Consider the following 17,197-nt stretch of genomic DNA (forward strand, 5'->3'; position numbering starts at 1 on the left):
GAAGGCCCCTACTTGTAATGAGGTCTATTACCTAAACACTGGTAAAGGCATACACAGTTATGCAGCTGTATGACAATATTGGTGTTAAGTACATTGCTGCAAATCAGCAACTGCAAGCTGCACTTTACAGGTATTGGTGAGCTGCTGGGATCTCCTGCCTTCAGGGCTTGGAAGAGGTCCCCCGGCAGTGCCCGTTTGTCCCCCTAGCTGGGCCCAGTCTGGGGATTCTTTCTCCCCTGCGTGGGACTCCAGAGGCTTAGCTGGCAGAGACCTTGCACCTTAGTTCAAACTACCCGCCCCGACGGCACCAACGGCCACAGAACGCTCTGTGTGACTGACAAGTGCCTCTGCCAAAGGCTGTAGGAACGTAAAGTCGACCACGTGGCGTGCAGGAGACAGATGAATGGGAGCGTTTGATGAGCATCCCTATCTTCCAATGAGAAGACAGTTGGCGTGGTCTGTAGAATTGGGGGCGGGGTGGAGAAGCGCTGCCCAATGGAAGAGGAGCATATTTTTGAGTGAGAGGCATCTTAGCCAATGGCGAAGTAGTGGTGGGCGGGCTGTATTACGGGTGTGGGTCAGCGCCGGCCCGCAGGGTTTAGTCTGCTTTTGTCCTCCGCCCCCGGAGCATGGAGGTCCTAGGAAGTCTCCCCAATGGCGGGCTCTTCTACTGGGTCGGGGTGCTGAGCGTAGTGTACTTCGTCGTGCGGGCCACCTACCGCCTGCTGGCCGGGCTCCGCGTCTGGGTGCTGGGCAGCCCGTTGGTGGTGGGCCCGGGGCTGGGCGCCTGGGCAGGTGAGTCCGCTTCTTCGGGGCTGCCCACCCTGCCCCGGAGCGGCCCGGGGCTCCTCTTCAGCGAGGGGCTTCCCCGGGGGGTCCCTTGAGGTTTCCCCGTTCCCTTCAGTGGGGCCCTCCGCGCTGGGACCCCATGCGGCTGGCACTGCCCCAGGCAGCCTCCCTATCCCAAACCCTCCCTATCCGGGGTGGGGGGCGACCTGCGCTGAGTCCCTGCGCGGAGTGGGTGGGGTGGGACCGGAGACCTACTCCTGGTCGCCACCTTTGCCCCGCACGGGGCGGGCCTGCCTGGCCTCCCCTGTTTCTTGGCGTGCTCCTGATCTGTCTCCACGCAGCCGCGGGGGATGCGTGTTTCCCTGCTGGTAGCAGGGAGCTGCTGCTGTGGGAATGTGTCAAGTGGGGGACAGGGCAAATCCAGATTAGGGTGATCCAGCAAAACTTCTCACCAGTGAACTGCTTGGGTGCATCCAAAACTACATGAAAGCTGTAATATAGCTAGGGCCGTACCTAATTCACAGTACATTCTGTTCAATTTCATGGTCATAGGATTTTAAAAATCATAAATGTCATGATTTCAGCTATTAAAATCTGTAACAGTAGGGGTCCCAACCAAAAAAGAGTTGTAGAGGGTGGGGCTTGCAAGGTTATTTTAGGGATGGGTTGCGGTACTGCTACCATTACTTCTGCTGTGCTGCTGACGGTGGGGCTGCCTTCAGAGCTGGGCAGCTGGAGAGTGGCAGCTGCTGGCTGGGAGCCCAGCTCTGAAGGTGGAGCCAGCACCAGCGCAGAAGAAAAGGGTGGCATGGTATGGTATTGCCACCCTTACTTCTGCGCTGCTGCTGGCGGGGCGCTGCCTTCAGAGCTGGACGCCTGGCCACCCACTGCTGCTCACTGGCCACCAGCCGTCACTCTCCGTCTGTCCAGCTCTGAAGGCAGTGCAGCATAAGGGTGGCAATACCGCAACCTCCCTAAAACAACCTTATGATCCCCTGCAACTCCCTTTTTTGTCAGGACCCCCAGTTTGAGAAACACTGGTGTCCTCCTTGAAATCTGTATAGTATAGGGTAAAAAAACACACAAGATCAGATTTTTATCGGGGGAGACCAGATTTCATGGTCTATGATGTGTTTTTCATGGCTGTGAATTTGGTAAGGCCCTAAGTATAGCTTAACCTTCCCTGCACCCCAGACACACTATGTGTTAAAATAGTTTAAAGAAAACAGTGGAAAATCAGTCTTAGATACAGGCTTATGTGTAGTCGAATCTTGAACGTGCTTCAGGGATAATCTCAGCCCCCTGAAACACAACCCATTCTGCCTCAATATCTCAGCCACATGAGCCTGCCAAGTCCCAAATTTGGGATAAGGACCTAGAATGAAGGTCCCAAGGGGAAAAAATAATAGTAAAGTGTGTAAAGGGAAGAGGGATCTGGCTTTAGTATAAACATTTTCTGTTGATAATTCTCTGTTTTGACAGTCATAAATACATTACGGTAGTGTGGTCTAGTGGACTAAATGCAAGATTGGGAGCCTGGGGGCTTTTGTTCTGATTGTGGTGCTGTGACCAATTTGATCTGTGGATTTGATAACTCCCTCAATCCCTGTCACTATTTGTTGAACAGATAATCCCTGCATTTTGGATGTTCTAAGGAAAAAAATAAAGTTAATGAGTGTGACCTGTGGGGTCTTTGCGAAACAGCCAATGAATGAAGTGCCTGTCATGCACCCGTTGGAACATTTCACTATTTAACTTCAGTTTATTGTTTGTAATTTCTCTTTGCCATTTTGTTCACAATTTGCACCTTGCCTGACAATTTTTGTTTCATTATAATATTAGTGTTTTAGTAGGATTTATACTTAAAGTAAAACAGTTACTAAGGTTACATTTAGTTGATGATTATTAAGGCTGTTTTAGTCACAGTTTTTTTTAGTAAAAGTCATGGACAGGTCACAGGTAGTAACCAAAAATTCATGGCCCATGACCTGTTCACGACTTTTACTATATACCTCTAACTAAAACTTGGGCTGGGGGGCCCTGGGGTGATCTGGGCAGGTGATGGTGCATGGCCTGGGACCCTCACTGGCGCTGGAGGAAGAGGTGTGGGTGGCGGCCTGGGACCCCCTCTGGCGCTGTGGGGGAGAGGGTTGGCGAGGGTCACATGTCCCTACCTGGCTCCGCATGTCCCTGCAGGTCCTAGGGGGAGGGGTAATCTTGGGGGCTCTGCATGCTGCTCCAGCAACAAACATGGGCTTTGCAGCTCCCATTGGTCTAGGAGCTAGGAGCTGCAGGAACATGCTGGTCGGAGCTGAGAAGCCCCCCACCCTCCCCCCTCCGAGGTAAGTGTCATCCCACACCCCACCCCTCTCCCACAGCCCTGAACCTCCTCTCGCACACCCAAACTGCTGCTGCTGGCCCAGGGGCTGCCCAGTCAGGGAGCCCCTGAGCCAGCACCCACCATTGCAAAAGTCACGGAAAGTCACTCTGTGACAGACATGCACCCTTAATGATTATTAATGCTAGTAAGGAATAATTCATGCTATAACAGAGTTTTGAGGATTTAAAGCTCTAAGTGAAAGCATCAGGTCTACAATGAGTAAGGACATTTGGACCAAATGTTGAACAGCAAGAAAAATATGATTGATTTAAATCCTCTTTAAAAGAGAACCGTTATTTCTCACACCACTTATGTTGATCAAGTGCGGGACCAAATTGCTTTCAGTGCCTGCAATATCCATCATATTTTCACAAGTTTGAGTTTTTTAGAAGGATGGAGGTGAGTGACATTATATACTTTTGTGTACGTATCTTTGTTATGCTGAGCTTTGTAGCTTTTCTTTAAATACAAACTGCCAATAGTGACACCGAATTCACTTGTTTGGATTCTGAATCTTTCTATTATCATAACATTGCTGTAATTGTATGCTAATAATATAGGGCAATATGGATAAATAAGAGGAGTCAAACCTAAGGAAGTGACACGGATTGGAAACAAATTCTTTTTGCAGTTCCTAAGCCGTGAGCTAGGTGCTTAGACTAAGGTGTCTGTGCATGTGCTCACTGGCAGTTAGACACCTATATCCTTTTCGTAGATCGAGCTCACAATCCCTACTCCAAGTCAAATTCTCAAACTAACGTTACAACTCTGGTTAAGGTTATGTTGGGATTTCTTTGTAATTCACTTTCATGTACCCTGAAAATTTCTCTTTTTAGGCTGACAATTTCCATACTTTATCACAGCCATGAAATGCTACACACTGTAAAAAATAAGTGGTATTCCTGGACACTACTAAACACTATTTTCAAGAAGTACAGGCAAAATATTTGAGTTGAGCAAAATTTCTTGTTCAGGACTTGTCTTGTTTGAGTACCATGTTGTGAAAATATATACTCTTAACTGATTCACAAGTTTAGTAGAGACACCTCTAGTTGCATTGACTCATCAGTAAAACTGCAATCTTGATGCACATATGTTGCAATATTGTGTTTCTGCCAACTTTCAATCCGTGACAAACAGTGATTAGGAAACATTAACCCCCCCGCCTGCCCCCCCCCCAAAAGTAATGCATGTGAACTTTGAAATCTAGTTGCACAGAACTAGGTATGATTAGAGTATAGATTAATCATGACAGGAATTATTTTATTGCAGTTACGTTTTAACTTTTGGTGGAGTTGGAGAAATTAAATTACTATTGTTACAGGTAGAATGCGGGAGAGGGTGCAGGATCTGGGCTGGGGCCGAGGGGTTTGGAGTGTGGGAGGGGGCTCCGGGCTGAGCCTGGGGCAGGAGTTTGGGGTGCAGGAGTGAGGGGTTCAAGCTCTGGGAGGGAGTTTGGGTGCTGGGGTCATATGGTCACACTGCACCTAATCTCATAGAATCCACTGAACATTTCATGAGTTTTACTTTTTATTAGTGTAACTTACAGTTTATAGATCCAAAATTCTTCAAGGATTGTCACAAATCAGTGTAACATTCTCAACTGTGGGGTGTGCATTGGCTGAGCCTGGGGCAGTGGGTTGGGGTGAAGGAGTGAGGGGTGTAAGCTCTGGGAGGGAGTTTGGGTGCAGGAGGGGGCTGGGGCAGGAGGTTGGGGTGTAGGAGTGGGTGCGAAGGGCAGGCTCTGGCTGGGAGGCGCTTTCCCCCCCACTGCTCCCGAAAGTGGCTGGCTGCTGGCACGTCTCTGTGGCCCCTGGGGAGGGGAGGGGAGGAGGCAGCAGGTCTCTGGGTGCTGCCCGTGCCCACAAGCGCTGCTCCCGCAGCTCCCATTGGGCCCTGGGCTGTTTCTGGGCAGGCCCCGCCCTTGTGCTGTGTCAGGGTCAGGTGCAGCCTTACTCTGAGTCTGGGGCGGGGGCTGCAGGATGATCTCTTACCTCCATGCAGCCAGAGACCTGTGCTTGCCACTGCCACACTGGAGCCTCCACATTTATTTATCGACAAATGTGCAGAATTTTTGATTTTTTGGTGCAGAATTCTCTCAGCAGTAACTCAGCAGAGTTCAAGTTCAGAGCCTCTGTTTTCTTCTAAAGCCAGGAAGAGCTGGAAAAATCAGAATAAACCATTTAGACTATTCACTTCCCTACTGTTCTAAGCTCTTTGGTGCAGTTTCTTGCACTTATTCAGTCTCCTTTTAAGTGTTCCGAGCAATAGGACTTGTAATACTTTCTTTGGAAACTTATTTCACAGTCTGATAGGAAAAATTTGGATATTAGTCTAACACCCTAACTTCCAATTTTATTTATCTCACTATACCCCGGGAGAAGGGTATCAAGGCATCTTGTAGAGTGGAAATAAAACTGCAGACTGTAGTGAGAAAAATTTGTATGGCTGTACAGACTTTACATAAAAATTAAAGTTTTCTATTTCAAAAGGATTTCCTCTTGATTAGTTTTAGAGCAACTTTTTTTATCAAGATTTTGATTTCAGAAGATAAGACCATTGAACTATAACCCATTTACAAATTGGAAAGATTACAGTAATTGCCTTGTTTGCAAGAAGAATAGGAACACTTTTGAGTTGCCAAATCGCTTTTCTGAGATTCCTTTGTAGCTCTTTGCAGTCTGCTTTGGACTTAACTATCTTGAGTAATTTAGTATCATCTGCAAACTTTGCCATCTCACTGTTTACCTCTTTTTCCAGATCATTTATGAATATGTTCAATAGCGCTGGTCCCAGTACAGATCCCTGGATGATCCTGTTTACTGATCCCTGATCCCTTCCCTATAATAACTGACCAGAAGATTGAGCGCTGAAGAGTTTGCAAATTCTCCATGTCATTTCAAGTATTGCATTTTTCCATCTTGTTTTTTTGTTGTATTAGCTCGTCTCTTTATTCTCACATACTGGTCTCTTTTTATTTTCAGCATGTGAGTGTGAAAGTGTGGCTGTATGCGAACACCCATAAATCCCATAAAGGGAAGACACCAGAAAAAAGTTCTGCACTTTAAACAGCCCGAAATATTGTCCCATTAAAAACTAATTAAAATGCTCTGTTTTTAAAAGTTGAGATATTTAGAGATACTCCATTGTAATGACTAGTGAATGAGAATTGTTACATTTCTGCTTATAATGTTGAAGTCTGTCATATACAGTAGAACCTCAGAGATATGAAGACCAGAGTTATAGACTGACCAGTCAACTGGACACCATGTGAAACTGGAAGTAACCAATCAGGCAGCAGCGGACACACACACAAAAGCAAATACTGTACTGTGTCTGTATTGCATCTTAAAGGTAGGCACATTTGAGCTGCCTGTCCCCCACCCCCATGCGTGGGGCAGCCACTTAGAGCTAGGAGGTGAAGACGCTGGCGCTGCCAGCCCAAGGCAGCCCGAGCGGCAGACAGCGAGGAAGCACAGGGGTCTGTGCCTCTTTCAACCCTCCCACCCCGGCCAGGAGGGGGACACACTGTTTTCACACACCCCTCCGCTGCCCAGGAGGGAGATCCCGGGAAAGAAGCTGCCTGAAAGGAAGCTGCCAGCCAACTGCTGCTGGAGCCTGAACTGTACTTTGGTCAGAATTACGAACATTTCAGAGTTATGGACAACCTCCTTTCCCAAGATGTCCGTAACTCTGAGGTTCTACTGTAGGTGTGGATGCTAGCACTGCACATTAAGGTTGCCCAACACTTCCCGTTATTAGGCACTTCCTTCAGCTATTTATAACCTTGCCAATTTAGCCATTCAAGCTGAAATTTTTCTAGTACATTGGCCAAAGCGGACAGTCTTTATGCAAAAGAATAAATGGACACAAATCTGACATCACGAATCATAACATTTAAAAACCAGTCAGAGAATACGTCAATCTCTCTAGTCACTCAATAACAGGCCTCAAAGTGGCAATTCTTCAACAAAAAAACTTCAAAATAGACTCCAACATGAAGCTGCAGAACTGGAATTAATTTGCAAACTAGATACCATTAGATTAGGCCTGAATAAAGACTGGGATTGGTTGGGTCATTACAAAACCTAAACTTAATTTCCCCAAGACTAATTTCTCCCTTCTGTTACTCGCTCCTTATCAACAGTCTGTAATGGGCCACTCCCTTACCACTTCAAAAGTTATTTCTCCTCCCTTGGTATCCTGCTGTTAATTGATTTATCTCGTTGGACCTGCCTAACACTTGGTAAAGCAACCCACATCCTTTTGTGTATTTATACCTGTTCCTGTATCCTTTACTTCATACATCTGATGAAGTGAGTTCTAGCCCATGAAAGCTTATGCTCAAATAAATTTGTTAGTCCCTAAGGTGCCACAAGGACTCTTTTTTTTTTTTTTTTTTTTTTGCTGATACAGACTAACACAGCTACCACTGAAACCTGTCACCTCAGCCTGACTTATTTTAGAAAGTTTCAACCAAAAAGGAACAGTTTAGCCGTTACGGAGAATGAGGCCCAGGAGAAATGTTTTGCCTATATTAAATTCTGGCAGTCGTTTCTTTGAGAAGCTGTAGTACTCCCCCATGCGTTAGACCAGGGACTTGAAATTTGACAGGGGCATGACCTTTGTGTCAGGGATTTGTCTTTTGCCTTCCCCATGAAAAACTGTTCAAATCTGGCTAATTTACATACCTTTTGAAAAAAAGCTGTGAAAGTTACAGGCAGAGTGTGTCATCTCACCTGTGCAACCTTCATTTGGTCCCCTGGTGCATATGCATTGATAAAGTCTTTAATTTTGTGATCATATACTATTTTTTCCACATCAGCCTGCCTCATTCAGTGCCCAAGATAGACCTCCACTTGTGCTGGATCAAGGTAGTGTAGAAAAGAAGGCTGCTGTCTGTAGCACCCCCACTTCATTTCTTGCAGAAGTTAGAATGTATGTCGTAAATAAGGCCAGGGATTGCAACAAGAGAAAGGAGGGTCTCTGGGTTAAGACAGTTGAATGTTGCCCTGGAGAAATGGATTTTATTTCTGCCTTTGCGAGAGATTTCCTATGTGATGCTAGTCAAGTTGCTTAAATCAGATTTTTTACAGGTGGTCACTAATTGTGTTCCTCGTTTTCTGGGTGCCTGATGAGACACCTGGGGTCTGATTTACAGATGTGCTGAGCACTCGCAGCTGCAACTGAAGTCAATGGAATCTGCACTTTTAATATACCAAGTGCCATGTATTGCGAAGTAGTCTGAAAAATAAGATACTAGAGCTGACAAATTTGACACCCAAAATTAGTGAATGCTTTTGACCTTAATTTCTGTGTCTCAGTTCCCCATCTGAAATTGGAATAGTAATATCCCCTCATTTCACAGGGGTGTTATGAAAATATGGGCTTGGCTACACTTGCGAGTTACAGCGCGATAAAGGAGCCCCAGGCGCACTAGCTCACTACCCGTCCACACTGGCAAGGCACGTAAAGTGCTCCTACTCCGCAGCTACAGCGCTCCTGGTACTCCACCTTGGTGAGTGGAATAACGTTTGCTGCACCCTCACTGGAGTGCCGCGGTGCCAGTGTAAACGAGGTGTTGCTTTAATGCACTCTGATCAGCCTCCGGAAATGTCCCATAATACCCTCAAGTCAACTGGTCAGCCTAAAGGCAGACTTACTGATGGAGCTGGTGAATGGAAGGAACTGGTCAGTGGTTCTCACAAGTCAAACAAAAAGAAGTGGTGGACTGACTTTTTAGAGTACCAGACCTTTTTAGTGTTAAAACTTATGGAATACTGGAGTCGTTTAAATAACCAGTAACCTACATTGTCTGTAGAGTATTCCTTATAAGTGGGAATCAGACCCCTTCTGCTATGAGGCAAGGTCAATCTCAGCTGTCTGTCAGACAGCTTCAAAGGCTGTCCAGAACAGCCTTCGCATGATCGATGGAAGCCTAAGTATTGTAGGCAGAGGACGACATCAGCAAACCATTTCATCTGCTAATTTGGGCTGAAAGTCTCAGATTTAAGAAAGAGACTCTAACTTTTAATCATATCCCATTCTGTGCTCATTCCTTTACCTGTTCTCCTTTGGGGATGATTTTTTTTTTTGTTTATGGCATTGAAGCGAAATACTTCATAAGGATTGGATCCTGAGTTCCAGCCTAAGTGATGAATCTGAAGTTACAACAGAATGGAAATTGTGTAAGACTGTCATTCTTTATTGACATATGTCTTTTCTAGATTTTAAACTAGTTTCTAGTTCATTTTGGTAGCAGTTGACAATAGTAGCAGTTGACATTTCAGGTTGGTTATACTGGACAGCAGTCTAGATCATGAATCTAACCTAGGCTACCTGATAACTTTGGAAATCTGAAATGTCCCCATCGCTAAACTACTGTAACCTGATTTACTTTTCTCAGAGGGAGATATCCAAGAACCAGGCCCAAATGCTGCAGACATTTTCTCAATAAGTGAAACAATTTTATTTAAAAAAAATTACGAAAAAACTGCAGTCATAGAATAAAGCAAAATTAGTGTGAAAGCACTGAGGTCTTGTCTACATTACAAATTCTTTGCTAGCGTAGCTATACCAGCAGAGCCCCCTAGCATAGACACGGAGTATGCTGCCAGAAGGAGGTTTTCCTACTGGCATAGCTACATCACCTCCCTGAATAACGTTAGCTGTGCCAATCGAAGAGTGCTTTTGTTGGCATAGTTGCATCTACACTGGGGGTTTTGCTGGCATAGCTGTATTGGCTAAGGGGTGTGTTTTTCACACCCAAACTGGCAGCTGTGCTGAAAAAAAAACTTTGTAGTGTAGACCAGGCCCGAGAGACTAGGTACAAATTGATCCAACTCTAATAAACAGACAAAGGCTCCAATTGTTGCATAAGATATTGCCGCTCAAACCATTAAGAAACATCTGCTCCTCTCATTTGAGATATTTCAGCAGAAAATTGTATATAGCAGTATCTTAGGAGTATAGCCTGGACAACCAAAACAGAACACAATGTATTGTGGGTCAATTAAACTGAAATGATAAAACAGCAGTAGAAGTACAATAGTAAGATAGTTACCATATGCGTAATAGGAGTACACATTGAATAGTGTTCTGGTCTTATGCTGATTAAAGTAAGCAAGCAGAGTTTAAATGGGAAGAATGTTTAGAGTGATGCTCATTTAATAAGGGGGGATGAATTAGGGAAGTAAAATGTTAATCCGTTAACTGGTAAGACTAACCTGCCTTAAAAGTTAACCTGTAGGCCGGCCCCGCACCAGCCGGAGTGGCCCCGCCAGCCAGAGTAGCCCTGTGCTGGCCCTTTAATCGGTTAACTGTTTAAATGAAATATTTTTTAATCGTTTAAGCAGTTCACTTTTTAAACAATATTTACATCCGTAGGATGAATGTAAAAACCTGAAAATTCTGTGAGAAGTTTCTCTCTCTCACCTACCAATATAGCTAGGTTGACCTAAGTTTTTAGGTGTAGACCAGCCATTGGAGTTTGACTTCAGGAATAACTACAAAGCTGTAGACAGTGCAAGGTTTAAAGCCAGTAACAGAATATGCATAGGGCAAACTTTGTTTCTAGGGGAACACATACTTCGTAGCTTCTGTAACCTGAGCTTATTGCAGGGGCTCCTTGCATTCTCTGCCAATCCTCCCAGTCTCTTCCCTGCAGGGGCTCTGTCCCTTCCATCAAGTTTCCCCAATCTGCCCTGGGGGTTCTGTGTGCCTCCATTCCTCTTCCCATGGCTGGCACTTTGTGTGTGCCCGCATTCCTACTTCTCGGTGCCCCCTGTTCCCCCAAACCAGGGTCCCCTAATCTCCCTCTTTCAGGGGTTTCATCTGCCCCCAGTCCCTTCGTCCACAGAAGCTAGGGGCTGTGTTTCCCATTTCTCCTGTTAGGGTCTGCCATTTCCTCCTCCCCCAATGCCAGGGCTGTGTGCATGCTTCATTATCACTTGTCTGGGGGATAGTCATACAGTATGTCAACATGCTAAACTATTGGAAGGATGAGCAGTAGTATTATGTTTGAAGGCATTAATTGGTGCCATCAACTAATTGTTTGATCTGTAGACAATTGTGAGGTGCTTGAAGCTGGGATGGTGCTAAATAGATAGTAGGGCTCCAGGTGTTCCCCATTTTTAGCCTTTTGGAATTTGATTTTCCTGCAAATCAGTAGGAGTTCAGACCACTGAGGCAAAGAATATTCTGTGAAAATTGGAATTGCTTGGATGTGGTATTCAAAAGTTATCACATGACAGATCCAGAAATGCCCTCAAGTTGAGTGTTGTGTGCCCTTGTAAGCTTGGCCTATTATTATTATTATTATTATTTGTCATTTGTATTGTGTTTTAAAACTAGTTGCTCATAGATTCATAGATAGATTCATAGATATTTAGGTCAGAAGGGACCATTATGATCATCTAGTCTGACCTCCTGCACAATGCAGGCCACAGAATTTCACCCACTACTCCTAAAAAAGACCTCACACCTATATCTGTGCTATTGAAGTCCCCAAATTGTAGTTTGAAGACCTCAAGGAGCAGAGAATCCTCCAGCAAGTGACCCGTGCCCCATGCTACAGAGGAAGGCGAAAAACCTCCAGGGCCTTCCAATCTGCCCTGGAGGAAAATTCCTTCCCGACCCCAAATATGGCGATCAGCTAAACCCTGAGCATATGGGCAAGATTCATCAGCCAGATACTACAGAAAATTCTTTCCCGGGTAACTTGGATCTTACCCCATCTAAAAACCCATCACAGGCCATTAGGCCTATTTACCATGAATATTTAATTACCAAAACCATGTTATCCCATCATACCATCTCCTCCATAAACTTATCGAGTTTAATCTTAAAGCAAGATAGATCTTTTGCCCCCACTACTTCCCTCGGAAGGCTATTCCAAAACTTCACTCCTCTGATGGTTAGAAACCTTCGTCTAATTTCTAATCTAAATTTCCTAGTGGCCAGTTTATATCCATTTGTTCTTGTGTCCACATTGGTACTGAGTTTAAATAATTCCTCTCCCTCTTTGGTATTTATCCCTCTGATATATTTATAGAGAGCAATCATATCTCCCCTCAACCTTCTTTTAGTTAGGCTAAACAAGCCAAGCTCCCTGAGTCTCCTTTCATAAGACAAGTTTTCCATTCCTCGGATCATCCTAGTAGCCCTTCTCTGTACCTGTTCCAGTTTGAATTCATCCTTCTTAAACATGGGAGACCAGAACTGCACACAGTATTCCAGGTGAGGTCTCACCAGTGCCTTATATAACGGTACTAAAACCTCCTTATCCCTACTGGAAATACCTCTCCTGATGCATCCCAAGACGACATTAGCTTTTTTCACAGCCATATCACATTGGCAGCTCATAGTCATCCTATGATCAACCAATACTCCAAGGTCCTTTTCCTCCTCCGTTACTTCTAGTTGATGCGTCCCTAGCTTATAACTAAAATTCTTGTTATTAATCCCTAAATGCATGACCTTACACTTCTCACTATTAAATTTCATCCTATTCCTATTACTCCAGTTTACAAGGTCATCCAGATCCTCCTGTAGGGTATCCCTGTCCTTCTCTAAATTAGCAATACCTCCCAGCTTTGTATCATCTGCAAACTTTATTAGCACACTCCCACTTTTTGTGCCCAGGTCAGTAATAAAAAGATTAAATAAGATTGGTCCCAAAACTGATCCTTGAGGAACTCCACTGGTAACCTCCCTCCAACTTGACAGTTCACCTTTCAGTAGGACCCGTTGTAGTCTCCCCTTTAACCAATTCCCTATCCACCTTTTAATTTTCCTATTGATGCCCATCTTATCCAATTTAACTAATAATTCCCCATGTGGCACAGTATCAAACGCCTTACTAAAATCTAAGTAAATTAGATCCACTGCGTTTCCTTTATCTAAAAAATCTGTTACTCTCTCAAAGAAGGAGATCAGGTTGGTTTGGCACGATCTACCTTTTGTAAAACCATGTTGTATTTTGTCCCATTTACCATTGACTTCAATGTCCTTAACTACCTTCTCCTTCAAAATTTTTTCCAAGACCTTGCATACTACAGATGTCAAACTAACAGGCCTATAATTACTTGGATCACTTTTTTTCCCTTTCTTAAAAATAGGAACCACGTTAGCAATTCTCCAATCATATGGTACAACCCCTGAGTTTACAGATTCATTAAAAATTCTTGCTAATGGGCTTGCAATTTCTTGTGCCAATTCTTTTAATATTCTTGGATGAAGATTATCTGGGCCCCCCGATTTAGTCCCATTAAGCTGTTTGAGTTTCGCTTCTACCTCAGATATGGTGATGTCTACCTCCATATCCTCATTCCCATTTATCATGCTACCATTATCCCTAAGATCCTCTTTAGTCTTATTAAAGACTGAGGCAAAGTATTTGTTTAGATATTGGGCCATGCCTAGATTATCCTTGACCTCCATTCCATCCTCAGTTTTTAGCGGTCCCACTTCTTCTTTCTTTGTTTTCTTCCTATTTATATGACTATAGAACCTTTTACTATTGGTTTTAATTCCCTTTGCAAGGTCCAACTCTACTTGACTTTTAGCCTGTCTCACTTTATCCCTACATATTCTGACCTCAATAAGGTAGCTTTCCTTACTGATCCCTCCCTTCTTCCTCTCCCTATATGCTTTCTGCTTTTTCTTAATTACCTCTCTAAGATGCTTGCTCATCCAGCTTGGTCTACAACTCCTGCCTATGAATTTTTTCCCCTTTCTTGGGATGCAGGCTTCCGATAGCTTCTGCAGCTTTAATTTAAAATAATCCCAGGCCTCCTCTACCTTTAAACCCATAAATTCTTCAGTCCAATCCACTTCCCTAACTAATTTCCTTAATTTTTGAAAGTCAGCCCTTTTGAAATCAAAAACCCTAGTTGCAGATTTATTTTTGTTAATCCTTCCATTCAGTTTGAACTGAATTAGCTCATGATCACTTGAGCCAAGATTATCCCCTACAACCATTTCCTCTATGAGGTCCTCATTACTCACCAAGACCAAATCTAAAATGGCATCCCCTCTAGTCGGTTCAGCAACTACTTGCTGAAGGAATCCATCAGCTATCGCATCTAGGAAAATCTGAGCCCTATTATTATTACTAGCACTCGTCCTCCAGTCTATATCTGGGAAGTTAAAGTCTCCCATGATCACACAGTTTACATTAGTATTTACTTTATTAAAAACATTAAAAAGGGCTCTATCCATATCCAAATTAGATCCCGGCGGTCTATAGCACACCCCAAGCACTATCCCAGGGGAGGCTCTAATAGTTATCTTCCCCAATTTAATTGTTGCCCAGACAGACTCAGTCATATCCCTTTCATCGCTTCTTATTTCTTTACATTCTATCTCATCATTGATATACAGTGCTACTCCACCACCTTTACCTTTATTTCGGTCTTTCCTAAACAGCACATACCCTTCAATACCTGTAGCCCAGTCATGACTACTATTCCACCAGGTCTCTGGTCATCAATATCCCCTGCTTAAAACCAAGTTCCATTTTGCTTGCACTGTTTGAAAATCAACACATGTTCTGTGGGAAAACAGAATCCTGACTAACAGAGGAATTAGACTATCTTGTACTTGAAAATTGCAGGCATTTTAAATCTGTGCTGAAAAGTAAGCAAATAAAATGGCACTTTCTTACACAGATCTACCTCTTTTGTATGTACAAGAATTGAGAAGGAAAAGCTGCCTGCACAGCTTGTTCTCTTTACTTTAGGGACAAAGTTTTTCCTACTTCTTACTCTTACTAATATTGCAGAACCAACACCGCTGTAGAAGAGAGCTCTAACCTAACTCACAAGGCAACAGAATTGTCATTTCAATTCCATCACTTTTGTTACCAGTGAAAATGTACAAATAAAATAACCCAACTTGACTTTTAGGTCCCACGGTGAATTTGCCCAGCTGGCATCTTGAAAAGCCATCTCTTCCCTTGTAAGAGAAACAAGTTTTTGTAGGGATGTAATTTTGACTATGAACATGGAATTCTGCTGTATCCTTTTAACATTCTTCTGAAAACTGTAGAACCACATCAAGATCTCAATTATCTGAACTAGAAGTTTAAGAATACTAGAATATAAGTGGTCTGCCGTCCTTAAGTATAAAAACTTGAAGAACAATCACTAAAAATTGAGTTTTGCCCATGTAAGGAATACCTGTGTTTGGTATACAGTTGCCTTTTAGAAAGCAAGTTCCAATTCTAGTAAACTAATACAAATCTAGCATTGTTAATAGCAGACATAACAGTGATTGTTTAACTGTAGTTAAGAGTGCATATGCATTTCTCTGGTAACCTCCTGGTTTCAGTCACCTAACCTTCCAAAGGATATTCATCTTTGAAGGTTGAAATTTTTTAGGCTTGGTGTCTGACCAGCAATTCATTTCCCCACTATTCCCTATCCCAGGACCTATTTTCTACCAGGTCTCTTGCTCCCTTCTGTGTGAAGTATCTCACAAAGGTAGCTAATTGCTCTAACTGTGCGGGCAGTTTTTCCTTCACAATTCTTGCCTCTCTTCATATGGAGCTACAGACTCCTCTAGTTGCTTCAGAACTTTATCAGAGGCTTCTTGGCTTGTTCCTTATCCTCTATAGAGGCTACTGCAGGCATCTAAGTACTTCACAGAATCTGGATGCTTAGAGAAGCAGCTATGCGTAAGCCGACAGCACCACATGATCAGTCAGTGCTCTGCACCCCATAGTTTGAGAATCACTGTCGAACTGATCTCAGACATGAAGGGTTAAATTATGCCCAGTAATTTAGATTAACCTAGCTATGTTACTCAGGGCTGTGAAAAATTTCATGCCCTGTGTGATGTGTGCCTGATCTGGACTTAAAGTGGCTTGTAGAGTACAGGAGCTACATGCCACAGTGAAAGCAGTCTGCGTCCACACTTGTTACTGTGGTGTGTAGACACGTGGCAGTGAAAGGTTTCTGCAGTGGGGAGAGGACCAGGAAAGGCTCTCTGGTAGGGGTGAGGCAGTAGGACACTACACTACTAAAAATAGTAGTGTAGACATGGGAGGCATTGCTTGGGTATACAGAGCTGTGTTGGGTATGTACCCTAGGGTTGAGGCATGTAGGCTACTGCTGTACTGTACTCGCCTAAGCCATGCCTCACCATCTATGCTGCTGTTTATACCCGTGCTAGCTGGGCATGCAGTGTCTGTACTCTGCTATAGTTAAGGTTAAGAACTTTTGGCTTAAAATTTGACTTTTTTTTTAAGCACTCGAAAATATGAATGATTTTTCAGATTGCCTTGGAGTTTCCTGTGCCTGATGGGTGTTGGCAGTGTTAGTAGTGAGCCAAATTTGGAGTCGTTTGAGCAAGAAATTCCTGAGATACACCCTCCCTCACCCACATCTTTTGGGGGGGAAAAACAGCTTTTCTTAAAGTTCACAGAGTCTATCATCGTTTTTTGTCCACACCTAACTTCCAAAGCGCTAATGGTGTAATGGGACAGGAAGAGAGGGGTGAGCTGGAAATGCTGGTGGTGGTGGGGTATATCATTGCAGGGGATGGCAAGGGCCAGTCCACACACCCTCCCCCAGTGCCCTCCAAGTGCCCGTTTTTTGTCTCATTGGTCCAGAGCACTATTCCGGTCATTGGTCCTGCCTCCTCATCTTCCCCCTTTGGGAAGCCCATCCTTGACTTTCGTGGTCTCAACAAATATATCAGGAACATGAGTTTCCGAATGGTCACTCTATTGATTATTATTCTTCCTCCGTTTTCTGAGAACAACTGGTTTGCTGCTCTGGACCTTCTGGACACTTACTTTCATGTGCCAATTTTGCCGAGCTGCAGAAAGTTCCCTTGATTTGTTGTGGTGGAGTGCCACTTTCAGTACAGAATGCTTCCATTTGGCCTCTCTTCTGCCTCCAACTTTTTTACCTGATGATGGTCATTGTTAACCGCATATCTCAGGAAGAAGGGAATTCACATCTTCCCGTATCTGGACTATTGGTTACTGAGGTGTGTTAGGGGGCTTATTCCTTCACCCACTTA

The 17,197-nt window shown here is 44.0% G+C and overlaps 1 protein-coding gene across 1 annotated transcript in view; it reads left to right on the top strand.

Moving 5' to 3' along the window:
• The first annotated feature begins 561 nt into the window (after positions 1-561).
• Positions 562-17,197, top strand: part of HSD17B12 (hydroxysteroid 17-beta dehydrogenase 12) — a 158,958-nt gene continuing 142,322 nt past the window's right edge. The window contains exon 1 of the mRNA XM_073348046.1: positions 562-795. Within this exon, the coding sequence (XP_073204147.1) occupies positions 630-795 (166 nt within the window). The 5' untranslated portion in view covers positions 562-629. The remainder of the gene's footprint in view (positions 796-17,197) is intronic.

The sequence above is a fragment of the Lepidochelys kempii genome, chromosome 6 (assembly GCF_965140265.1).
Source record: "Lepidochelys kempii isolate rLepKem1 chromosome 6, rLepKem1.hap2, whole genome shotgun sequence".
In the NCBI taxonomy this organism is placed as follows: domain Eukaryota; kingdom Metazoa; phylum Chordata; order Testudines; family Cheloniidae; genus Lepidochelys; species Lepidochelys kempii.